The following is a 27068-nucleotide window of genomic DNA, read 5'->3' as shown; positions in this document are numbered from 1 at the left end:
ATAATAAGGGTAAATTACACCCACGTATCGTTGGATTATTAGTAAAATTAAGTTTTTGTCAATTAATTTTAAAGTATTATATTTTTATCAGTAAACTCATTGAGTGACATCAATAGTTAAAAGAAATATTGTTATTTCTTAATGTTCTGAATTTGATTCAAGGTGTGTACATTACAAATGATTAATAAAGATTATAAACGTATATTATCATGTAATTATGTCAAACTATTTAAAAAAAACTTTGACATTTATATATTTTAATATATAATTACAAATGATGCCCTAAGTTTTTTCATATTTTTAATGTTTGGTCCCTAAACAAATAAGCAAATCTCTCTTTCATGTTCAATAAATCATTAACAAATCCCTCAAATTAAGTATATAACATTATCACCGTATTTTCTTTAAAATCAAACAAAATTCAAAACTAATATAACTAAAATGACATCATTAAAATCTGGGCAATTCATATATGCAATCTGCAGCAAACAAAGATATCCTTATCAGTAGCAGTAACATTAACGTGCTTTATGTGTGCAATAGGCAGTGAAATTAAATAGATTATTAGAGGGTGAATTCATTCTCTCATTCGAAGTTAACGATTATTAGAGGGAAATATGATTTTTTTTAAAATGGGGTGATGAAAAGATAATCTTATTAGTTATTATAGGTATACTTTACCCTGATATTAAAATTATTTAAATACTTTACCCTGATATTAAAATTATTTAAAAATTATGGAATAATTTTTCAATTATTTTCATTTTTATAGACCTATAAAATCAAAACAGTCAGAAATATTCCATGCTTCTTTACAAGGGAAGGCCCAAAGGCAAACAGACTCTTGATTATGGGCGTGTCCTTTACTCCAATGCCATTTAATATTTTATGCTATAGACTTTGGGCTCACCTTTTTCACTATCTAATGATGTATTTTGACGTCACATTTATAATTGTATAAAATATTATTGTTATATTTTATTTAACAATATTTTTTAATCGAGTAAGACAAATTTGGTTGAAATAAATTAATTATATATATATATATACACACAAATATACAGAATTTAATTATATTTTTATTTTTTATTTAATATTATAAATTATAATTACAAAATTATATGTGTGAATTCTAAAACAATATTATAAAACATTAGTCATACTAAAAAATGTCATCTAAATATTTAATTAAACATTTTAAGTAAACTAACTCAAAAAAAAAAAACCAAGAATAAACACCTTTAAGTCATTTTATCTAATTGTTGTAGCTTTCTAAATTCAATAGTCTATGTTGGAAAATATATCATTGCAAAATGAGGTGTTACACTAATATGAACAATTTATAAATATATCGATGTGTGTAATAGCTATAATTGACAAATGTCACTTAAAATCAGTACGATCTTTTCAATCATTCGTACACTTAGAAATTAGAGCAAACTTTAATAGTATTATCCATCTCGCAAAACTAGAAACAAGATATATGAAAACAATACAATAACATTTCAATGCAAATGTTTACCTTAAAATAATCTCAAATGTAAAGAATTATCCACCGTTTATAAGCTGAATAACGATGGAAAACATCAACAATTAAGCAGTATTAAAAATATTTTAATTTTGAACAATTTTAGCTTACTTTTTAAAGAAAAATACAATATCATCAAAGTTACATGAATTGTTTTATAATTTTTTGATATTAAAATGAATTGGTTTAAACAACATTAAAAAATAACACTCCCAAAATGTTTACCTTAAATTATTATATAATTTATTCAATTATGAAATTAAAAAATAACACAATTTAAAAGATGAAATAATTTCAAACTTGTTTTATTTTCAAATCAAACATGAGAATGTTTTTTCAAAAAAAAAATTTATTACACTAGTAATTAAGTATTTCGAAAAAAAATATTTTTTAAAAAATTTATAAACTTTAACAATAAGTATTAAAAAAGCTATTTTAATAGGTATATTGTATCATTCAATCATTGTAAAATTATGATAATATTATTTTTATTTTTCCCCACCTTCTAATTATTGAGATATAAAAATGGTGTTTTTCTCGAAAAATCATCGGTGATCGGTATATTTATCGATCTAACACCGGTCAAATTATATTTTTTGATCTAACACCTGTAGCAGTAAAGCGCGTTCCCTGCCCCGCGCTATATGCTGATTTGTATTACACTTTTTTATTTACCTTTATAGCATGCTTTCTTATGTTTTTTTTATCATTTTTCGGTTCTTTGGCTATTTTTATTTATTTTTTTGAAGGGTTGATTTGACATCGTCACGATTGATCAAGATGACGCTTATTTGATATCTTGTGATATTTCCTGTTTTGGACCATCCGATTAGATTTGGATACCCAATTTGCGTTCGTGGATAGCTTTTCATACCGCTCGAGTATGATTTGCGGTTTGCCGGTGGTCTTTCAATAACGTGATCATCTTTTTTTGTTCGTTTGCCTATTCAATTAAATCTGTTTGTATCTATCTTTGTTCGAGTTTTTTGGCTAGATTTAATTTTTTCTTGTATGGTTCATATGTGATATTAAGTTACTAGTTTTGTTTCAATAATTATAAGAATTTTTTTTAATTATGTACTTAGTTTACGATTATGATTGTAATTTTTTATTATAATTAAAGATATTCTGCATTTTGAATAAAATTAGTTATTTTTAAAAAAATATAAAAAGAAATTAAATAAAAACTAGATTTGACACATTAGAAAGGGAAGTTACAGGGATTTATGCATAACTTTTTAAAAGAAAAATGCCATGTGATCGTGACATTAAAAGGGTTAACGGAGGATTACATAAAAAATAATTTTGAAACGTTAGTATTTAAATTTAATATTTTATAATTAAAATAAAAATTTGTTGAAATTGAATGAGTAGAGAGATAATGTAGCCTATATATAAGTTGCGTTATGGAGGAGCATGTGGCGTAACCACGTGCCAGCTGTTCGCCAGGTTTACAAAGTTCAAACTTGGGTCATAAAGAACGAAGACGACCGACAGCAATTGAAAGATCATCTTCCTCACGAACTTTTGATTTTTGAATTTCGATCCCTCTCCAGATAATGGCTTTTTCCGTAGTTTAGCAATTCAATTTTCGTTTTTTTTTCTTTTCCTTTATCTGATCGGAACACAAAGAAATCATGAGCCAACCCCCGACCGTTCATGAGAAAATTCCGGAAGCCACACAGTCAACTTCATCCTCGGAGTCAACCCAACCGCCAACTGTCTCTTCTGATTACGCTCCCTACCCGAAATTAGATCCGAACGACGTCGCTCCTCCGCCGGAAAATTGGACCAGCGTTTCAATGAGTTCCCAATCGGATTCCAGTCCACAGCCGGCACTGATCTCTAACGGTGCTGCCACCACCATGCCTGCCGAGTCGAATCCTTACGTTTCTCCGGCGCCAGTTCAATCATCTTCCGTCAAGAGTAACCCACTTGCTTCACTTTTATATAAAATTGGAATTTTGAAAATAGTTTGAATTCTATTTAAATTTAACCGCTTTACTTTTTCTACGAGCAGATAAGATGGAATCAGTGAAAGACGTGTTGGGGAAATGGGGAAAGAAAGCGGCGAACGATACTAAGAAGGCGAAAGAGATAGCTGAGAATATGTGGCAACACTGTAATTATTTCTATCTTTTGATCATTACCCTTTCTCCCCTTCTATTTCTGTACTGTTTTCCTTACATATTGTCAAGTGAGTGAACAGTAATGAGTACAATGATTGGCTTAAGTTTGTTGTTTTTATTGTTGCAGTGAAAACTGGGCCGAGTTTTGCTGACGCTGCTGTAGGAAAAATTGCTCAGACTACCAAAGTTATTGCGGATGGTGGTTATGAGAAGATCTTCCGGACAACATTTGAGACTGTTCCCGAGGAAAAGCTTCTGAAGACATATGCCTGCTACTTGTCCACCTCGGCTGGTCCTGTTGTTGGAGTTTTTTATCTGTCAACTGAAAAGCTTGCTTTTTGTAGCGACGATCCTCTGGCTTATCAAGTTGGTGACCAGACTCAATACAGCTATTATAAGGTAAACAGGCTCTCGTTTCTGTTCTGGTTCGAATTTTTGCGTAAGCAACTAAGGGCTAGGGTGGAGTTCAGTTAATGCTGCTTTTTGATGCTGTGATAGAAAATTGTTAGATTTTGGCAGTTTCATATCATGTCAAAGATATGAATTATTATTATCATTTCATTCTTTTCTTGGTTTACATGTTTCAAAAAATATTTTAATGCTACAAACTTGATGATTCTATGTGAATTAGTGAATCACTTGAAGTTGACAATCCGGGATGCTTTGTTATCTGAAAACTCTTCTTAGATAACCAAGATTATTTTTTCATCTGCGTTATACTTGACTTATCCCAGTTATTTGCAACATCCCGTGGTCATCTTGTTTGCTCGACTTCTCCCTTGTCGCACAAATTTTTAGTTGATACTTTTGCATCTGAAGTTTTGTTTAATTCAAGTAAAGATTTGTTGATGAACACTAGTGGCAGTGGAGTAGGGACCTTAATTGGCATTTTGAATGCAGAATATCGTATATGAGATGAATCTGGGTGGGACATTTGTCAATAGGGTATCCTCATCTTTTACTAATTTTAATTGCTCATATGATTCAATGCTATCCAAAACCAAGTTGTTTTGCCAAATTAGTTCATGTTCCACATATTAGGATAAGAATATAAACCTTCTTTTTTCCCCTTTCTTTAAACTGTTTTACTAGTTAGTATGTGATTTTGTGTCCTGTCCACATACGTTCATGTAGGTGGTTATTCCATTACATCAGCTGAGGGCAGTGAATCCATCGGCTAGCAAAGCCAACCCTGCCGAGAAATACGTACAGATTATGTCAGTCGACAACCATGAATTCTGGTTCATGGGGTTTGTACACTACGACAGTGCTGTTAAGAATCTTCAAGGTGCATTGCAACCTCGTAGTTCTTGATGTGATGTTATCGAACTCTACACTATGTCCCAAAAAAGGTGATCTGCATTAGTAGATTGATGTAGATAAAATACATTGAGTCATAATTGTAATAATTGAGATATAGCATGTTTATAAACATGTTCTATATTGAATTTATTTTGAGTGTCACTGTGAAGTGACTCCTTTGATTGTCGAACATAAATTGTTGGTTAGTTCTTGATGTGATGTTATCGAACTCTACACTATGTCCCAAAAAAGGTGATCTGCATTAGTAGATTGATGTAGATAAAATACATTGATCATAATTGTAATAATTGAGATATAGCATGTTTATAAACATGTCTATATTGAATTTATTTTGAGTGTCACTGTGAAGTGACTCCTTTGATTGTCGAACATAAATTGTTGGTGAATATGTTCGAGAGTCTGTAAGATATCAGCTTGTTAAATAGTTTGCTACCATGAATTTGATTATTTGTACTATTTTTTTTTTTATAAGTGAAAAGAGTTCGATTCTATCATATGTTTATTGTTATTACATGATTGCTGGGCTTTTTAAAACCTTGGCGTCGAAAGACCCACCAATTTTTGCAACAGTATGTTTGATGAGGTGTGCTTATTGGCCCAAATTTGGTGGAACCGACAGATCCACTAGTAGGTCCAAAATCTTACCGAGGAATGGATGTTGTGGCCAGGTCAGCTTGTCTGTCTTCATCTTTAACTGGCAACCTGATAGTGGGAAACATACACCTATTTTTCTGGCAGATGATAATACATTGATATCATGGGCCATGCATTCCATATTTTCTCATTTTTTAGCCAATCTCAATTCTAATCGTCCGTCCCAAATAAAGACCTATAATAACCAAAGCTGCAAAATTGGTCCTTCGCCAATAGTACTGTAACAGTTACATATTCATTCAAAAAAGAAAAAGAGGACCATTATTGGATGAAGCCACTAACTGAAAAAATGGGTATTTCAATTATTTATTTATTTACGTGTAAAGGTGTGGAATGGAAGTGAAAGGTGAACATTGAAGAACAACAACACAAGAGGAAGAGAGGAGGAAATGATATAGAATAGCTGTAATGTCAGTGCAATTAATAAATATTATTCCAGTTTACTTTTGTTTCGAGACAGAGAGCCACATGTTGGTAAACAGGGACAATCCCAAAAAGATCCCCCAACACACAAAACTCAAAACCCATTTTGAAACTCTTATTTCCGACAGCTCCAACTCTCCACGATGCCACCTGCTCTTTACTTGACTTTCCCCAACATCAAACATGTTCAGTTTCTTCCCCGCATATATATTCTTCTTTCTTCTTCTCTTCTCCCAATGATGTATATGTACGTATATATCTCAAACGAACTCTTCCTTTTGTTAATTCTTTTGACATATTTTTTAATATATTTTTAGAAGTAATTATTGTGCATAAATAATAAAAGGTGTTGTTAACGTTCCATCCTTCTTCTCTTCTCCCACAGATGTATGTACGTATATATCTCAACGAACTCTTCCTATTTTTTAATTCTTTTGACATATTTTTTAATATATTTTTAGAAGTAATTATTGTGCATAAATAATAAAAGGTGTTGTTAACGTTCCATCCATGGGACCTTTGGGTGGTCAGAACAAGTCTGAAACACTGCAATAAAACTGGAAAAGACTGTCACGTTGATAACCACTCCTCACTTGTTCTCTGCTCATTTTCTTTCTAAGTACCAAGAAAGAAGAAAAAAAGGAAGGAATCAAGCAAACGAGGTGAATTCAAGGAAAAATTAAGATTATAAATAACAAAGAAATTAAGTGATAAGATGAAAAAAATGAAAGAGAAATTATTAATGGAAAATGGGTAATTACTTATTAGTATAGGTGATAAAATGATAGATTAAATAAACCAAAACTGAGAACTCCGTAAGCTCATTTGTCAGCTTTTTTCCTAAACGGTGTTTAGGAATTGTTCAGCTGGAAAAAAAAGTGTCTTTAAGAGTTTGCAATATATGGGTTGAGAGAACAATAAATAATATAAGTTATAGTACATAGAGAAATATTCCAGCTTTGCATGCTAACACGTTTTAGTTCAACTTGGACATACTCTCCATCGATCCTTGATGATGAATTTATGATCATAGCTTACCCTTTTTCCCCCGTTTTCCTTGATCTTCTTGCCCACTGTAAGTTTAGCTATGTACGAATTAAAAGTGAAGTTTCGATCATAGAGAACCCGAATTATATGTAAGAGATGAAAAGATCATAAATTACTATTAATTAATGAGAAATGAGATTTAATGAGCTAAAACAACTCTTAGAATAAGAAAAGTAGAGTTAGCAACAATGTACTCAGCAGAAAACTTCATCATCATCATCCTACACTGATCACCCTGATAATACAACGGAGACTAATTCAAAAACAAAAAAGAAGAAGAAAGGCAAGAACCCTAGTTCAATACCTACCAAATTCCCATTATCGTATGCTTCTTTGATGTTTTTTTTTTACTTCCCAAATAACAATCTTGAAGCATTTTTGTTGTTGGAAATTAGGGTTTCTTACCCATAGTGTACTTGTTGTTATGCATCCAGACTTTAAGAACTTGCCTTTTCACCCCAGTTTCTTCACAAAATTGCTCCACAGCAGCTTCATCATGCTTTTGAATCCTCCACCCAAGCCTCTCAGCGAAATCAAGCATCTTATCTTTTTGTTCAGGCGTAAATTTTGTTCTAAATCTCTTCTTTGACCCCCCACTCCCTCCACCTCCACCGCCACTGCTACTGGGATTCGAAACATCTTCATATTCTCTACTGTAGGCACCGGCAACACCACCTCCCGACGTTGCCGGCAAGGCCAAGGGCCTTTGCTGCGGCGTTTGCGTCAGGCGGAGATACCCGGCCGGTGGCGGCGCTCTATAGTAGGGCGAGAATTGGGGGTGTTGAATCTGTTGATGGTGGTGAGGATAATAAATATCACTGCCTTCACTTTCAGTTTCTCTACGGTGGAAGTTCCTGTGGCAGTTACAAGCAGCGCATTTCAAGGCGTCAAGGGTCCCCCCATCACCCACCGCAATGAACTCGCCGCAGCCATCCACCGCGTGTCCTCCGATACTCACCGCATGGTTCTTGAGACACTCACGGTACCTAAAACAGGACCCTACTTTTCTCGAAGCCGCCCCACCTTCGCCACCGCCGCCGACGGGTCCTATCTTGGACCCAGCAGCTGACGAGTTGCCGAGCGAGTCGTATCCTGGTGGAAATGGAACGGTTACACCCATTTCTTGTACTTGCTCTTCATGTTCATCAAAATCCATCTCTTTTTCATATAATATAACATATATATGTAATATTTCAGTTCTCTGCCCACTCAAGAGAAGATCTACAAAGCCGATGCGAACTCAGCTTGAGATCCACCATAGACAATAAAAGAAGCGAGCTTAAATAAATAAAACAAGGGGTTTTGTTGTTTGAGAGTGAAAATGTTTGGTTCTTTCAGCAGAGAGAAGAAGATAAGAAAAGGGAAGAGAATGTGGCAATCAGTTTGCTGGGCTACGCCTAACCTGCAAAAAAAAAAAAAAAAAAAGGGTGTCTTACTCCAAAGCCTTCATGTGCTTTCCATTTTGTTCAAACCATGTAAGCAAACAAACCCAATTTTCATCCCTTTCCCCCCTTTATTACATTCTAATTAGTTTTTTTTTAATATTATTTTCGACAATGAATTTCAAATTTCACCTCTTTGATGTTTTAGTTATTGGAAATTCTTGTCTCTTTCCTTTTTTTTTCTTTTCTATTTTTGTTAACATATGTGGGGATGGCAAGAGTAAAAACAAAGGAAATTAGGATTTATTGCTTAAAAACAATAGGGTGTTTGGTTCCAAGGAGTAGCTATTTCATTATTGGCACATTCAAAGTGAAATATGATTATTCTGCAGAGTAGTGGAATTCGACTTCCATTAATAACATTTGTTATATCATCTCTACACAGGACCTTTTATTTTAGCGGTGATTTTGTTTATATTATAATCATTGACGAAAAAAGTATTATTGATAAGCAAACAAAATCTAAATGGAGGAATTAATGGGTTAATGTTTATTGTTTGTGTTGTGTTTAACGTTATAAATTATAATTATTTAAGGTAAGCTACAGTTTTTACAGGGCCTCGAACCTTGTCTAAAGGTAAACTACATGAATAGTCTTAATACTTGAAAAAAAAAATATCATTAAAGTTTTAAAAGCAACAAATTAGTCATTAATATTATCGAGTTATAACAAATAGATCACTAGCCGTTAACCGCTGTTCATGGGTGATGAAAATTTATGTGGCTCAACTGCTTACTTGAAAAAGTTGACGGTCATGGCCGGAAATTAAATCTTGTTGATCGATCAAATGCTTAACTTTAAATAAAAATAAACCCCTTAATCTAATTTACTCAATTTTTGTTAATTTATTTGTAGAAATTTTCTCATAAAATTCCTGTTTCATTTGGTAACTGCATAGGATTGAGAAGGTTTTGTTGGAGCCCATAGAAAAATGGCACATTAGGCGACAATTGTTGTTCTTATTCACCGACTGCATCTGATGACGATTCGATCGCACCGTCTTGCATAGGAAGTTGCGACGGTTCTTCTTCTTCTTCTTCTTCTAATGGAAGCCGTTCATAAGTGGCGTTACTAAAAGATTTTTTCATATTTCATAATCACAACATGACCTGAACCAGTTAGCGTCCCAACAACACTTCCACCTACAAATTAGCCTTGTTCACCGGTTAAGTATATGGTTAGACCCGTTGCCGAAAACGGTTCCAGAGGAGGCAAAAACGAACCCGACAATGATAATCTCTGAAACGCACATGTAAGCTCACAGCTGCACCAGCCAAGGCAAGTTACAGAAGTGTAACATTAGTCACGTTCATAGAATCATAGTCCCACTCATGTCACAAGCCCTTCTTTGGCGCCGTCTAGCGAACGTGGTGGTGTTATCTACGATATCGCATACGTCGTCGATCTTCATCACATCGGTGTATAGATCATCGGCCCTGTCTCGAGTGATGATGATGGATGACTTAGGCTTGTTCGTGGATCCAATAGGTCTGCCTCGTGACCTTCTACTCATCTCACCTTCACCATCATGGATGTCGAGCTCTTTGCCTGCGGTTGCACCCCTACTGTCGGTTTGAACATCTTCTTCCGAGTTATGGTGATAGAACTGATGATGTTTTTGTTGCAATGCTGCTGCTGATGAACATTAGTATCATTTTATTGATGTTTTTTTTTCATATTTTTTTATACACCATAAATCTTCTTCTCTTTAAAATAGAAATGGAATAATTCAAATAATAACTCAAATAACTCTAAATTTTTAGTAATTAATGGATTGATTTTTAAGTTTGGGTGGAATACCTCAACTTTATATGATATATGTATATCGCATATGAAATATATATATATATATATATGATTATAGAAAATTGTTTAAATTGAAATAAAATAGTAACATAACATTATAAATATTTTCAATTAAATTTAAAAAAAACTTTAACAACTCAATTCAACTCGAAAAAATTTAAAATCAAGTTTGAGTTATAAAATATGACTCATAAACTCAAATAACTCGAAATCACCCCTAATAATGACTTTCTAAATATTTTATTTAATTGTATAATTATAATTTATACTATCAAATATAATATAAAAAATCATAATATAATTATATCATGTCAATCAACATAATTAAAGATTTAAATTTCTTTTAGTTATAAAGGTAAAAAATCAATGATAAAATTACATTTTGTTCTCTCAAATGATAGAGTTCTAATGCAACTATTATATATATATATATATATAATTACAAGTAAAAAATAATATAAAAATCTAATTTGTTATTTCAAGATAAATATATAATTTAATTATCACCTTTAAGAAGATTTCTATTTCATCCTTATCCAAATACATGTATTATTTTTGTTGAATTTTATATTTTGTCTACTTTCAAAATCAAATAGAAGTTTTATGTGAAGATGTTGGCAATACATGAAGACACTAAATTCTATCTGTTGTAAATATTATGATAGTTACTAAGTATATTATATATGCATACTTATGTATTTTCATGTTTGTATACAGGCCCATCACAAACAAAACCAACATCACGTGTAATCCAAGACCCGTTCTAAAAATCAGGGTTTCTAGAAAACCCTAGCACACCGTCGCTTCTTGCATCTCATCCAGAAGCCCCGAAGTCCCCTGGTTCATCACGTCTTCCTCAGCCGCACTTCACGGATCCAACGTCCCCATCAACACCACCAACGACGCAAGAATCTCGCAAGGCTCATCCACAACCAACAAATGTTAGAGTCCTATTAGGACTCAAAATAGGTTTTTTACTATAAATAAGGGTAATCCAACCCGTTTAAAAAAAAAAAAAGGTGGGAGGATTTACAGAGAGAGTTTACACGTGAGCCCATACACAGTAACTTTCACACAGGAAACTAGCAAATCTCTTGTAAATTTCGAAAGAGAAATAAATAAAAGGTATCGCTTTTACCTTTGTTTTTCGATTCGGTTCCCTTGCACTGCTTGCATGCCATTATGGTGGAGTTTTTGAACCACCAAGACCATTCGGCCGAGGAACGAAAGGCCCTTCGTTTTCAAAAAAAAAAAAAAATTCAGATCTACGTTTTTTCTAGTCGATTTTTGAAAAACAATCTTTGTTTTTAGAAAGGAATTTCAAAAAGCTTTCGAGATTTCAAAAAAAAAAATATAATAACACGAGTTTTGCCGCCGATGAACGACGGCCGGTGCCGTTCAACGGTGACGGCGAGGCGGCGTAGGGTGGCGTTTTATGGGTTCACGAAGAACCATGGCCCTGTTCTTCATTTCTGAAGAATAGGCGAGAACATATTAAAGGAGAAGGGAACGTTTTTATGAGAAGAAGGGAAAATGAAGCATTAACCCTAAGCGTTAGCATATATGCACGACCCATGGGTCGGTTAAGACCCGCTTGCCTACTCGGTTTCACCCCAGATCCACGTGTTTTCAAAATAGAATGGGGAAACTCCGTTTGGCCCTCTGCTTTTCAAAACCTTCATTCTGACCCAAAATTTGACTTTTACGTTTTTTAAATTCGGCCCCAAACTGGATCTCTCTTTCAAACCAGTCCTTATATCTATATGCATATATAATTAATTGTATTTTTTTTTGGTTATTTTTATGTATTATTATATACACTATTTGTACGTTTTTTATCTTCCTATTCCCTTTGTTTATATTATCATTATTACAATACATATATTTCATTATTACTATCTTATGTATTTTATATTCTAATTTTTTATTATATTACACCTTTGATTTATTATTTTTATTATTTCTCAGTACACATTTTGTCCACATGCATAATTGTTATATTCGTTTATTTACTTATTTTACCTTTTTCTTTTAACCCCGTTGTTTATTTGTTTATTTTTTTTTTCTTTGCATTGTTAACATCATTTTTCCCCCTGTTCTAATTTACTCATTTCTGTTTGATGATTCTACTTTTTTTATTTATTTGTTTATTTTATTTATTTATTTTTCTTTTGTTTTCATCATTTCATTTGTTTTCCCATTTTACTTTCTTTATTTCGTTTTCATTCTTTTTATCTAATGTGTTTTTTGGTTCTCTTAAGGGCGCAATTTAAAACAATCAAGGGTAAGTAATTAGGATCGAAACTTTACCTTTTAATTTAACTTGTTATTTTTCTTAATTAAGACAACTGGAAATTACGTAGTACCGAAAGGGCGGTTCAAGGGTGCTAATCCTTCCTTGACCGTAACCGACTCCCGAGCCCGACATATTTATGGTAAGACGCAGATCAGGTAAGAAATAGGGTATCCGATCAACCCATTTATTTTTAAATAAATGATCGGTGGCGACTCCAATCCACATTTTTCAAGTCGAAGCCCAATTCCGTGGCCCAACCGAAAGACGGTTACGACAACATGAATCATAACAAATAAATTAAAATTAAAAATTTAAGAAAATTTCAAATACCTAAAAGGTAACACGGTTTTGTTGTCTTAATTTGTGTTGGGTGCTTCTCCCCCGACTTATCCTGAGAAGAGCAAACTGTGAATTAGAAGGCATGGTTTGGATGGGCTCTGAACTGCATTTTACTCTGTGCCAGTTGACGATCATCGCAATCGAGGTTGATCTATGCCAGCTCATGCATGCACAACAAACCTTGGTTTCTTTGGTCCAAATACCTATAATATCCATTACACCTTTAAACCCTACAATATTTATTTAATTACACTCAACACAAAAGGGAAGCGCTGTTCCTTTGTGATGAAACATTGAAGCGTAGTTTAGACCGACCATAATACCTACAAGTTGTAATTTAAATATGAATAGATGCCATTCGGTATTACTTCTGACATTATTAAGTCTAATAATATTATGGATGATTCTTTGGGCTCGACAATCGGCGATGAGCATCATTAATTTAATTTATAAAATTTAAAATTCTAAAGGGTTCAACGTATAATTATAAATCAGTTAAAAAATTAGAGATAAATTATTTAAAATAAAATGTAAACTATAACAATGATCACTTAACTATTATCTCTTTCCATTTTGACCATCATTTTTTGAAATTTTGTCAATCAGAGTCACTCAACTATTTAAATACATTCATTTAAGCCACTTGTCGTTAATATTTAATGGAGAAGTTGATGTGACAACTAAAATATTTGGTATAATTATACATTTGGTCACTATTACATATATATTCTATAAATATTCTCCTAATTTTAATAAATTTAACCCTCATAATAATAGCAAAAAAAATTGTAAAAGTCATCATTTGCTGGGTAAAAGGAATCAACAATGGATATTGAGAAATTAATTTGGGAAATAGGTGGTTTTGATCAATAATTGTAAAAGTCATCCTTTACTTGGTAAAATGAATCGACATTGTAATTGTTGATGATTTTGGCATAATAAAATGAAGAAAACAATTTAAATATTTTTAAAAAGGAAAAAGAAATAATTAAAAACAAAATCTTAACCAAAAAATATATTTTGGTTGCATAATAAAATATAACTTTAAATATTAAAATAATAAAATTGTCACCGTCAATAACTAATCTCGCGTAAATTATACTATTTTATTAAAAAGAATAAGTTAAATGAATAAATTGCACATAGAAATATATTTTTTATTAATGCACATAGAAATCAAAACAACCTTTAGATATAATAAATTTAAGTATTAATTAATTATTGAATTTATATTATGTTAGGTTCCTAAGTCAAAGTCAAAGGGTTAAGTTTATTTTAATTTATTAAAATTAGGAAAAATTGATACAAATATAAGTAACAATGACCAAATGTGTAATTATTCCAAATATTTTAAATGCCACATATGTTTATCCGTTAAATATTAATGGCAAGTGGCTTAATTGAATGCATTTAAACAGCTGAGTGACATTCTTGATAAAATTTCAAAAATAGTGATCAAAATAAAAAGGAACAATAGTTAAATGATTATTGTTATAATTTACCCTTTATTTTAAATAATTTACTTTTAATTTTTAACTGATTTATAATCATATGTTAAGTCTTTTAGAATTTTAAATTTTATAAATTAAAATAATGACACTCATCGTTAATCACCGCACGTCAAGTGTGGTAAAATTTTCCTAATAATATATGCATGAATTGTGATGAATAGATTTTAGATTTGAAATCTTAAAAGCAATGATGATACGTTGAGAACCAAATGACGATGCCAAATCCTTACAAATCATCCACTTAAGCGTGCTCTTTAGGGATAATATAATTGTTGGGTTCTCATAGGCCTTATTGGAACTTTAGTAAGCAGGCATGGGCTCGGGTAATTTTCAAATTCTTTTATATTTTAAGTTTTTTTTTATTTTCTATTGATTAACTAATTTCACACCTCTAAAATTTCATATATGTGTACCTTAAAAATTTTAATATAATTTCTTAAATTCGTATCCCAACGTAAATTTATGCATCCATTCGTGTTAGTAAGAGTAAGATTTCAATAAAACCAAAAAGTAAACATTATAAAAATGTTAATGTTACGACTCGAAAATCTGTTTTATGATGGATGTAGTATCAAAGCAAAGAATAAAATAGTAAAAATTGAATTATAGAATTATGGAAAGTTATGATGTAATATTTCCATGCATTAACGTGTAACTTTATAAATTTTAAAGAGATTAAACGGATATTTGATCACTTTTGGAATGCCCAATATGCAATTTTTTTAATACATTTGTTTAAAATTTTAAAATTTTAAAATGATTTAAATTGTAATTTTCCATTTCAGAGAGGAAACCAGGTTATTTCCCACATGTTGAGGAAACCAGGTTATTTCCCACATGAACGTAGTTTTAAAATTGACCTAAAACGTCAAGATCAAAACTACTAAAATTGCACAGCGAACAAACCCGTCAAAATATTGAATATTGAAACACAATGTAAAAACCCAATAAAGAACAATAATGGAGAGAACACACCAAATTTACGAGGTTCAAGGACAATTCTTGGTGTCTATCAATGCCACTTGTCAAATTGAAATTATACTTGTGGTGGCAAATTCAAACTTGAATTCTTTGATGGTTATAAAGTTGAACTTAAATTCATGTCAATTTTTACTACCACTTGGACTTTAACCCACTTGTAGTTTGTAAATATACAAGCCACACATAACAAATCTCCACCTTGACTTGATATTTCCAAGCCTACTCAAATTCTTAAACTCCCCAAATCTGATGAAGCTATCCTTATGTAGTGCCTCTAATTGCGTTCACAAGCGCCGTACACCTGAAGGTGCTCAAACTTTCAGGATGTTAATCAAGTCAATCTTCTGAAGTATAATATTTTAGTCTTCAAATATATCACGCACAAAGTGATACCTCACGTTGATATGCTTAGTCCTTGAATGGTAGACTTGATTTTTAGCTAAGTGAATAGCACTCTAACTGTCACAATAGAGACTAATGTGACTTTGAACAACTCCCAAGTCCTCCATCAACCCGTTAAGCCAAATTGTTTCTTCCACAGCCTCTAAAACTACCTTATACTCTGCCTCCGTAGTAGACAAAACCACCGCAGACTGTAAAGTAGACTTCCAACTCACTAGGGTTTTAGAAAGAATAAACAAATACCCAGTAGTTGATCAACGTTTATCCAAATCACCAACATAGTCAGAATCAACATATCCAACCACAAACTGACCAAGTTTTTTATCATGTTCAAAAACTAAACCAACATCTATGGTTTGTTGGAGATACCGTATAATCCATTTCATAGCTTGCCAATATCCCTTTCCAGGATCATGCATGTACTTGCTCACAACTTCAACTACATGTGAAATGTCAGGACGCGTACACATCATCGCATACATCAAACTCCCTACTACATTAGCCTATGAAAATTTTGCCATATATACTTATTCTTTATTAGTTTTAGTAGATAACTGAGAACTAAGTTTAAAATGAGAAGCAAGTGGGATATTTACTTGTTTGATTTTTTCATTCATGCCAAAACATTGTAATAACTTTCTCAGATATTGCTTCTAAGTCAAACAAAACTTATCTCTCTTTATCCCAGCTTATCTCTATATCAAGAATCTTTTTGACTTCACTTAGATCTTGTTGGAAAAGTCAGAAAAGTAAGGCTGGGGATTTCGGTGGATTTCGGTGATTTAATGCACCGAAAGTGGTATTTGTTAAAATAAAAAAGGGTGGGCTGCACCGAAAGTGGTGCAACTATTGTTGAAAATTGGATGGGTTAATTATATTTTAGTCCCTGTATATTTTAGGGTATTTACAAGATTAGTTCTTAAGCTTTAACTATAAATACCCTAACCCATTTAGCTTCAAAATCATCATAAATCATTTCTTTCTCCCAATACTAAAGAGTTTAGAGAGTTTTCTTGTGAGTTGTGAGTGTTTTGTAAACACCTGTAAATTTTCTCTCTTTAGTAAAAGATCTGCAGCAGTCCGGAGACATAGGCATAATTGGCTGAACTCCGTTATCAATTTCGGGTATTATTTTTCCGCTTTTATTTCGCATTCTCACTAATCTGGTTATAGGAAAATTACTCGTATATTTCTCAACAGCTGGTATCATGAGCTTTTGGTTGTGAATTTTTTCAATTTTTCTGCGAGGTTACTATTCACATGAATAGTGAATTTATGAATAGTAAAATTTGGTCGGCGATACGAGTTTGTTGATGGAGGTGTTCTAATACACGGTGGTTCGTAGAAATTGTTAGAAACAATCCAAATAAACCAGATTCGAGTGGGAGCAATAGCTTTGAGAAACGAAGTTGATGAGCTCAAGAGGGAGTTACTCATATGCAAGGAAGTAATGAGTGAACGGGATGCGTCAAGACCTTCTTGGAAGGACTTAGACCAGAGGCGATGCTCGGGGGAGAGCAAAGTGATGCCAGAGACTTTTGAAGGCCATAGTTGTAGCCGGAAAGCTGACTGAGCTTGCAGGAGACAAGCCAAGTAGCGATGTGTTGTCCAGGCCCATGCCCAGAGATAGTGGCAATAGTGGTGGAGACCGGGAAAATGTGCAACATGGAGATGGTAGAGAAAGCTCTTCGAATAGCCAAGGTGAGCCATCGACTGTTCGTAACCAATGAAAGCCATCGTGAAAGAATGACAAGGCTAAGTCCGGTGTAAAGAAGAAGGGGAGCAAGGAAAAATTAAAGTGTTACTTCTATGATGGTCTTCATTTGATTAGAGGATGTCCCGAGAAGCATTGCCTTACAACCATCATGAAGAGGATGAGAGAAGGAGAAGAAGTAGGAATTAGCGCGGTTGCTAGTGTTAAAACTGCCAAGCAAGGAAAAAGACTTGGTCTGATTGATAGGATCAATGCGACCAAGCAAGGATCGAGACGAGGCAAGGTTGTTGATATTGAAGTAGCCAAACCTGGAAGAAAGCCTGAGATTACGAGTATCCAAGCAATCAAGACATGAGAAAGACTTGGTGAGGCTAAATGTTCCAAAGTAGCCGAATAAGCAGCAAGAATGGTGTGACTATAAGTTCTCAAATAATCAACCCAGGATCGAGACGTTACGAGACTACGGGTATCAAAGCATTCAAACAAAATAAGGAACCCGGTGCGATAGCAAGAGATAAAGCCGTCAAGCTGAGGGTGCAAAGTGAGCAAGTCCGCTCACAATATGCCAGGATGAAGGCATGGTCTAAGTTGAGGCGTTTCAGGCATAAAGGGACACTTAAGGAGTATGTGAGCCGATTTAGAAAACTCATGCTCAAAGTCCCGAGTTTTGACTGAAGAAGATGGGTTCTTCACCTTCATGTTCGGATTGAAGTCATGGGCAAAGAGAGTGTTGGAACAAAGGGAAGTCAAGGAGTTGTATGTGTCCAAGGTGTTTACCGAGCATGTTCGTATAGAGAACATGGCTTCAGAGACCATCTTAAGAGAAGGGTCGAAGCAGGGGCTTGCCGAGGATGTTCAAGTGAGGAATAATCCTTCAAAGACTAGTGGACAAGAGTCGAAGGGAGCCAAGACATTGAGGGACAAGACAACCACGGAGAAATCGCTCCATAACAAGTGAGTTTATAGGACGGTGACTACAGATAAACTGAAATTGTGTTCAGCTTCAGTTGGCATGCTAGAGTAACAAGACCAGAAATACAGCTGCATTGATTGAGGTGTGAAGAAAGATTAAAATCAGTCTTGAGATTGTTGGAAAAGTTGGAAAAGTAAGGTTGGGGATTTCGGTGATTTAATGCACCAAAAGTGGTATTAGTTAAAATCAAAAAGGGTGGGATGCACCGAAAGTGGTGCAGTTATTGTTGAAAAGTGGGTAGGTTAATTATATTTTAGTCCCTACACACTTTAGGGTATTTACAAGATTAGTCCTTAAGCTTAAACTATAAATACCCTAACATATTTAACTTCAAAATCATCCCAAATCATTTCTTTCTCCTAATACTAAATAGTTTAGAGAGTTTTCTTGTGAGTTGTGAGTGCTTTGTAATCACCTGTAAATTTTCTCTCTTTAGTAAAAGATCTGCAACATTCTAGAGACGTGGGCATAATTGACTGAACTCCGTTATAAATTAAGGATATTATTTTTTTCCTTTTATTTCGCATTCTCACTAATCTGGTTATAGGGAAATTACTCGTTTATTTCCCAACAGATCTTCTATCTCAAACTCTTGATTTAACTGAGGCTTTAATTTGTCTATCTCATTTTGGATCTTTAAAGCGATCAACATATCCTCAACATACAAGATGAGATAAATAAAAGAATGATATTGTAGTTTTTACAAATACACACAATGATCATATTTGTTTATGGTGTACTTCTGCCTCCTCATAAAGCTATCAAATCGCTTGTACCACTACCTCTAAGATTGCTTTAATCCATATAATGATTTGTTCAACTTACAAACACATTTCCTACAACCACCATTTTTGTATCCTCTAGTTGATTCATATATATCTTCTCTTCTAGAACACCATGCAAAAAATCCATTTTTACATCTAGTTGAGCTAGCTCCAACTTCAATTGTGCTACCAAGGCCAACAATATTCTAATGGAGGAATGTTTCACAACAAGGGAAAATACTTCATTGTAGTCGATTCCCTCCTTTTGAGCATAGCCTTTAGCTACCAACATTTCCGTGTAGTGAACATATTTCTTGCTAAGAGATTTGTCTTTCTTTGCAAATACCAACTTGCATCCAATTGCTCTTTTACCTTTCGGTAATTATGCCAGATTCTAGGTGTTGTTCTTTAAGAGATATTACATTTCTTCATCTATGAAACTTTTCCACTTGTCACTTTCCAAGCTTTGTATTGCTTATTGGTAAGTGATAGGAATATCATTATCAATAATTGGAAGAGCATAGGCCACCATGTCAACAAATCGAGCAGGTCTACGAATTTCTCTCATTAGTCTTGTAATTGTAAGTGATTCTGGTGTCTCCAATGGTTCTTGGGTTTGAATATCTTCATCATCTGATTCTTCTATTGGAGTTGAAGAATCAGTTGTATCAACTTCTAAGATCGTTGTATACTGAAACTTCACCTGTTTTGGAGTATGCTCCACCAGATGTGAAGTACTACTTGTTTGAATAGCTCCATTTGTTTTCACCTGTTTTGGAGTATGCTCCACCAGATGTGAAGTACTACTTGTTTGAATAGCTCCATTTGTTACATTCTTTACTATGACATATTCATCAAAGGTAACATCTACCATTTTCTTGGTTTCTACACACTAGAGGCATAATTGCTTTACTCCATGGGTGATTCCTATAAAGAGAGTCTTCTTTGCTCTCGGATCAAGCTTTGATTCCTTCACATGATAATAAGCAGTGGATTCAAACACATGTAAGGAATCATAATATGTAGCAGGTTTTCCAAATCATACCTCCAACAATGTTTTTCCTCCTATTGTTGATGACTGCAAACAATTGATGAGATGGCCAACATATCTCACAACATCAGCTCAAAATGTTTTCCCTAACCCAATATTAGATAGCATACGTCGAATTTTTTCCAATAATGTTTGATTCATACGCTCTGTCATCTCGTTCTGCTATGGTGTATTTCTAACAGTGAAGTATCGAACAAAACCATGCTCCTAGCAAACGTCAAAAAATGAATCACTTCTATATTCCCCTCCATTGTCCGTCCTAAGTCATTTGATATTTCACCAGTCTGATTCTCGATCATATTTTTCCATTTAAGGAAAAATTCAAGCACTTCATTTTTAGACTTCATCGGATACATCCAAACTCTTATGGAAAAGTCATATACAAATGTTATAAAATAATTTTTCCTCCCAAAGATAGTGTCTTGGAAGGACCCCACACATATGAGTGAATATAATCCAAAACACCTTTCGTTTTATGGATTATGGTGCCAAACTTCACTCTCTTATGCTTTCCCAGAACAATATGCTCGCAAAAGTTCAATTTGCAAGCCCTTGCACTTTTCAACAAACCTTGCTTTCCCAGAATTTGTAAGGATTTCTCTCCAGCATGTCACAACCACATATGCCACAACTGGGTTGTATCCAAATTATCACCACCAGAAGTTACTGCATCAGCTCTAATAATTGCGCTATCTTGGTGGTAATACAAATTATTTTTTCTGATGCCCTTCATCATCACAAGTGCGCCAGACGTGACTTTCAAAACTTCATCTCTCATAGTAACAACTGAGTCTTTGGATTTCAAGGCTCCCAACGAGATGATATTTTTCTTCAAAGTGGGCACTTAGTAGATATTAGTTAGAACTCTAGTTGATTCATCTTGATTCTTCAATAGAATTGAACATATCCCAACAGTTTTACATGCATTGTCGTTGCCCATATAAACAACTCCTACATTTATTTCTACTAAATCGGATAACCACTCCCGATTATGGGACATATATTAGGTGCAACCTGAATCTAATATCCACTCATCTGAATGGAATATTGATGATAAAGCAACCAATGATATGTCAGAGTCATTGGCATCATGCTCTGCAACATATACATCTAGAGTAGCTTTTCCTTTTTTCTTCAGCTTCGGACAATCTTTCTTCCAATGACCTTTCTCATGACAAAAGGTACATTCATATTTTCTCAGTCTGGACTTCAACTTTGATCTCTCTCTCATCTTTGGCTTTTGGCTTTTTTAGCGACCTCTTACCATCATGGCCTTCGTTGCTTCGTACTTGATCTCCTTCTTAGTTTTCTTCTTGAGCTCATAACTATACAAATGAATAGTTACATCTTTAAAGGTAACTTGATCCTTACCATGAAGTAACGTCGTCTCAAGGTGCTTAAATTTATCTAGAATAGATGAAAACAATATTAAATCCAAATCTTCATCTTTAAAAGTTCATGAATGCCCAATAAATCTACCACTAATTCATTGAAGGCAATGATATGTTAATTCATACTGGTGTTTGGTTGATAATAAAATCTGAATAATCTTTTCTTTATGTGAAGACGATTCTGAGAGTTTTTCTTTAGAAATTTTTCCTCCAATGCTTTCCACAGCTTACTTGCAGAAGTCTCATTCTTGTTACTATACTTCAGCTCCCTGGAAAGACAAGATCGAATCGTGTTGCAAGCCAAACGATTGATTGTTCCCCATTCTTTCTCCTCTATATTTGCATATTTTTCTTCCTCAATGGTGATGTCTATACCTTGTTGGAATAAAGCATCTAACACCTTGTCTTGACGTATGCCGAAATGATCGAGTCCATCAAACAACTCCACCAAAAAGTTTGCATTTGACATCACCCTCATCATCTGTCTGGATGAAGAGCTTGATGTCTCCACTGATCCGTATTTCGTCATTTCAATGTCAACAGACAATATTCAACAGCACGAACTTGATATTTTCAGCAACGTGACCACTAAGATAGCACCAACCAAAGCTCAAATACCAATTGTTGGGGGAAACTGAGTTATTTCCCACACGATAGTAGTTTCAAAATTGACCTAAAATGTCAAGATCAAAACTACCGAAATTGCACAGCGGACAAACCCATCAAAATATTGAAACACAATGTAAAAACCCAATAAAGAACAATAATGGAGAGAACACGCCAAATTTATGAGGTTCAACGAAAATATTGTCTACTCCTCGGGCACCACCAACGGATGATAACTTCACTATCGAAAAAATATTACAATAAAGAATTTCTATAAATATTAAAATGGGATGAAGAAAACAACATAACTTGCCAATTTGGATCAACTTGTCAGTACTTGGTGTCCATCAATACCACTTGTCAACTTGAATTTATACTTGTAGTATCAAATTCAAACTTGAATTATCTGATGGTTGTTAAGTTAAACTTAAATTCATGTCAATTTTTACTACCACTTGGACTTTATCCAACTTGTAGCTTGTAAATATATACAAGCCACGCATAACACTACACACCTGGAATACTATTCTGCGGGCCATATGGCCCATTCTCATAAAAGTTACAAATTAATAATAAAAATGATCTTTTTCAAGGTATAAATGCAAGGTATGTCATGGGCATTTTTTTTATTAGTATACAATTATGAGTGCGAGTCGAATTAATTATTTGATAATAAATATGTCATGCTCAACTGTAAAAGAAAAAGAAATGTTGAACCCGTTCTGAGTTACGGAAGATTCTTTTAATCATTCGCGTCTTTGGTTAGCTTGGGAGTTAAATAAAATAAATAAAAAGAAATAGAAAGAACGCGACAAGTCGACAACGAGCAAAAGGAAGAGAGATGGTGAGGCCAATGCTTGGTTTCCATTTCCATGCTTTTTCTTTTGCAGCTTTTCTTTTAAATGCAAACAACTGTAGTATACAAATTTGTCATTTAAAGGTAAAATATATCCATATTATTTAATTTTCAGTTCACTTATAAATCACTTTTTTTAATATATATATATATATATATAACTATTTAATTAAAATCTTATTATTTTATTCTTAAGTTGAATATATATCTAATAATATAGTGAATCGTTTATAAAATAATAATAATAATAATTGAGTGATATAGGATGTATCTTATCCATGATTGACAGTGTTTTCATGTCATTTGATCATATGAAAATCATGTGTTCCAAGTTTAAAAAGCTTTAGATGTGTCAAATATCTAAACACACACGGGGGCCATTGGTATCACTCTCTGCTTCTGCATTTTAAGATTTTCAATCACCAAATATTCCAAAACAAATAGATTTTCACCATTGCATGCCTTTTAAGCTCTCAACCACCATCGGTGACTTCTCCCGGAAATTAGATGAAAAATAGCATTCATTGCAAATTTGAAAGAAAGAAAGAAAAAAGCGTGAGGAGTGATGCAGGATTTGAATCTCGATCTATGATGTCAACAAATAATAATTTAATTATTTTATCGACAAACAAGAATAATCATTCATTTGGTACCGTATTGAACAATTATGAGGACAATAATATCTTTTAAAAAATTTAAATTCTCATATAATTTAAAATAAAAATATGTTTTGAACAATAATAATTCCATTTGGTGATTCCATTAAGATTTGCCTTGAAGCTTTTGCCAATGGGGGATGAGCCCACCATCTCCATGGCCAAAATTTAGGAGGTTAGGTCACCTCTTCTATAATGGCTACCGATAATCTTCCTCTTCATCCTTATTCCCTCAACCTTGTAAACGACTTATGCTTTAAAACATAATTTAAAAGAGCTATATCATGAGTTGCATAATCCACATGATAATGTATGTATGTATGTATGTATGTATACACGGGAACTCAATGGGCAAAGAGTTATAAGTGCAATTTAAATTGCCAGACATAAAAGACGAGTACCGCTGAACATCACTAACGATGAGTACCGCTGAGCACTATTAATGTAATTTACAAAAAATTAAATTCTAAAGGACTCAACGTATAATTATAAATTAGTTAAAATTTTAAAGATAAATTATTTAAAATAAAATATTAATTACATTATTTTTCATAATCTTTGTTTAACTAATAATGTAATTAATATTTTATTTTAAATAATTTACCTTTAAAATTTTAACTAATTTATAATTATATGTTGAAAACTTTAAAATTTTATAAATTAAATTAATGATGTTCAGCGTTGCTTCTTTCAAACATAAATCACACACATGTATATATATATATGAATTTAAAATGTTTTAAAATATTAATTTATTTCGCATATAAAAGCTTCAAAAATAATGAAACATTGATAGATATAGTTAATATACACACTTAGTCTCTTTTTGAGATTTTATTTCATTATTATTTTTCCTCATTTCTAAAATCATGAAATTTTTTCCATTTCATATTTTTTTTCGAGGAAACCGGAATTTATTCTTCCCTTTCAAATTTTAGATCGATGAAAATTTAAAAAAAATTTAATAATATTTTTAATGTGATTACAGTTTTAGGGATAAATTCTTACTAATTTACTCAACATTTTAAGAGGTATTTTTTCTACAAATGGAGTGTCAACATCTTATTATATTTTTATTTTATTTTCTTAAAATAATAATAATAAATAATAAAAAATATGTTTTAGATCCATACTTATTCCCTAAAATCATATGTAAACATATATGATTTAATAAAATAAAATTATTACTAAATTTACATTTTAATTCCAAAATCAATTGTCTAATTTATCGTTATACATAAATTAGTGTCTATATAAGAAAATATTTACTAGGAAAAAAATAAAGACTTAATTTGTATGTATATATATCTTCACATATCTTACTATTAATCTGGATCGTCCATTTTTACTCATCTAATGGTCCTAAATATGTGCAAAATTTAAAAAAAATTATGTAAGTGGATCTTGCCCATATATATATATATATACCGTACTTAAATGAATGAATATGAATGTGAAAGGGTGGACACATAATTCTAACAACTCACGTTAGTCACAAATAAGAGCATTAATGATTAGAAGCATCTTAGCAACACACATCAACAGTTTCATTAATTGCATTATAACTAGGCTGGATTTGATTATATATATGAGTTAGTATTTATTTATATAATATAAAATTATTAAATTTTACATGTTTTTTAGATTATCTGAATTTAATTATCAAAATTAAAAGTTTTAGTTCCGGGATAACCTACTTTTTAACAATTTTCTTATAATTTTACTCGTTTAATAATTTAGAAATACATACATATAAAATCTCATACCGTATTAATAAAATTTATCCTATATGTGTAGATCTTGATAATAGAGTGAATATTGTTTTTTTAAAGTTTTGTATGGCAAAATCAACGAGATAATGCTCTCAATTTTTTTTTCACGAATTAATGATTTCGCCAGATTAATTGTTCATATGGGGTGATTTCTACAGTTCCGATGGAGGTCGATATGGCATCCGGGCGAGCTTGGAGTGCCTGCATGGCTGTGCATGGCTCACGTTGACGTGCATGCAACGTTTGGCAACGTTTGGTATGGTTCTGGGTAGGTCGCCAGGGCATCCCAGCGACATTGTAGGTCGCCAGGGCATCCCAACGACATGCATGCTTTGCATGGCCCGCGCGAACGAAACTTTCACGTGCTCTGCTCCCATGCAGCGTGAATTCAACTGCATTATTGCAACACTTATTGCTGCATTATATTGCAACCCGCTCACGTGAATGACTCGGGTGATATAATTGAAGCAGAGTCTAGACGGTGGTTATATTATATATTGGATGGATGGGGTTAATGAGTGAAACATAAAAGAAAGAAAGGGAGAAGATAGCAGAGAAAAGAGGAAGAAGAAGAAAGGGAGAGCACAACATCGAGGTAAGTTTTTTTAATTATTTTAATTAGTTTATTATTTTAAACTATTAGTTTGTTAGTTTATGGTTTAAGGTAAAACATAATTTTAGTTAATTAGTTAGTTAGTTTAAGGTACAAAAAATTAGTTAATTAGTTTGTTAGTTTAAGTTATATTATTGTTAGTTTAGTTTAAGTTATATCATACATAAATATAAAATTATTTAATTAGTTTGTTTGATGGTTATATATTAAAAAAATAATTAATTAGTGTGTTAGTTAGTCTAATATTTAATTAGTTTGTAGTTAGTTAAATACTTAAGTTATATTTTGGTTGTTGAATTTATATTATATAAAAAATTAGTTAATTAGTTTATTAGTAGTTTAAGTTTTATTATAATAAAAAATAGTTTACTAGTTTAAGTTATATAAAAGAATAATTATTTAAATTAGTTTATTGTTATAAATTATTAGTTTATTATTATAAATTAGGGTAAAACAAAAAATTAGTTAATTATTTTTTATTTTAAGTTATATTATTGTTCGTTTAAGTTATATCATATAGAAATAAAAAATTATTTAATTAGTATGCTTGATAGTTACATATTAATAAAAATAATTAGTTAGTTTGTCAGTCGTTAGTTATATATAAAAATATATGTAATTAGTTTGTGTTAGTTAAATAGTTAAGTTATATTTGTTTGTTGAATTTATATTATATAAAAAAAATTAGTTAATTATTTTTTAGTTTAAGTTATATTAAAGAATAGTTTATTAGTTAAAGTTATATTAAAAAATAGTTAAAGTTATATTAAAGAATAGTTTAATAGTTGTT

At 32.4% G+C, this 27068-nt stretch overlaps 2 protein-coding genes and 1 pseudogene across 2 annotated transcripts; 1 reads left to right on the top strand and 2 right to left on the bottom strand.

Moving 5' to 3' along the window:
- The first annotated feature begins 3051 nt into the window (after nt 1-3051).
- Nucleotides 3052-4982, top strand: LOC120194936 (GEM-like protein 1). The gene is made up of 4 exons (XM_039197100.1): nt 3052-3454; nt 3549-3650; nt 3785-4056; nt 4792-4982. The coding sequence occupies exons 1-4, from the start codon at nt 3166-3168 to the stop codon at nt 4969-4971; spliced, it is 843 nt and encodes a 280-aa protein (XP_039053031.1). The 5' UTR covers nt 3052-3165; the 3' UTR covers nt 4972-4982.
- Nucleotides 4983-7479: 2497 nt separating this feature from the next.
- LOC120194915 (zinc-finger homeodomain protein 2-like) lies at nt 7480-8453 on the bottom strand. Its single transcript, XM_039197085.1, has one exon. The coding sequence runs from the start codon at nt 8258-8260 to the stop codon at nt 7496-7498; it is 765 nt and encodes a 254-aa protein (XP_039053016.1). The 5' UTR covers nt 8261-8453; the 3' UTR covers nt 7480-7495.
- A 957-nt stretch (nt 8454-9410) lies between these two features.
- LOC120195044 lies at nt 9411-11823 on the bottom strand (annotated as a pseudogene).
- Between the last annotated feature and the right edge of the window lie 15245 nt (nt 11824-27068).

This window comes from Hibiscus syriacus, unplaced genomic scaffold (assembly GCF_006381635.1).
Source record: "Hibiscus syriacus cultivar Baekdansim isolate YM2019G1 unplaced genomic scaffold, ASM638163v2 tig00117005_pilon, whole genome shotgun sequence".
Classification (NCBI taxonomy): Eukaryota; Viridiplantae; Streptophyta; class Magnoliopsida; order Malvales; family Malvaceae; genus Hibiscus; species Hibiscus syriacus.
This window is presented reverse-complemented; position numbering and strand designations above follow the sequence as displayed.

Coding starts and splice junctions, on each gene's coding strand:
- LOC120194936 (XM_039197100.1), top strand. CDS start 3,166: ATGAGCCAACCCCCGACCGTTCATGAGAAAATTCCGGAAGCCACACAG. Junction 3,455..3,548: donor TCAATCATCTTCCGTCAAGA/GTAACCCACTTG, acceptor TTCTACGAGCAG/ATAAGATGGAATCAGTGAAA. Junction 3,651..3,784: donor TGAGAATATGTGGCAACACT/GTAATTATTTCT, acceptor TTATTGTTGCAG/TGAAAACTGGGCCGAGTTTT.
- LOC120194915 (XM_039197085.1), bottom strand. CDS start 8,260: ATGGATTTTGATGAACATGAAGAGCAAGTACAAGAAATGGGTGTAACC.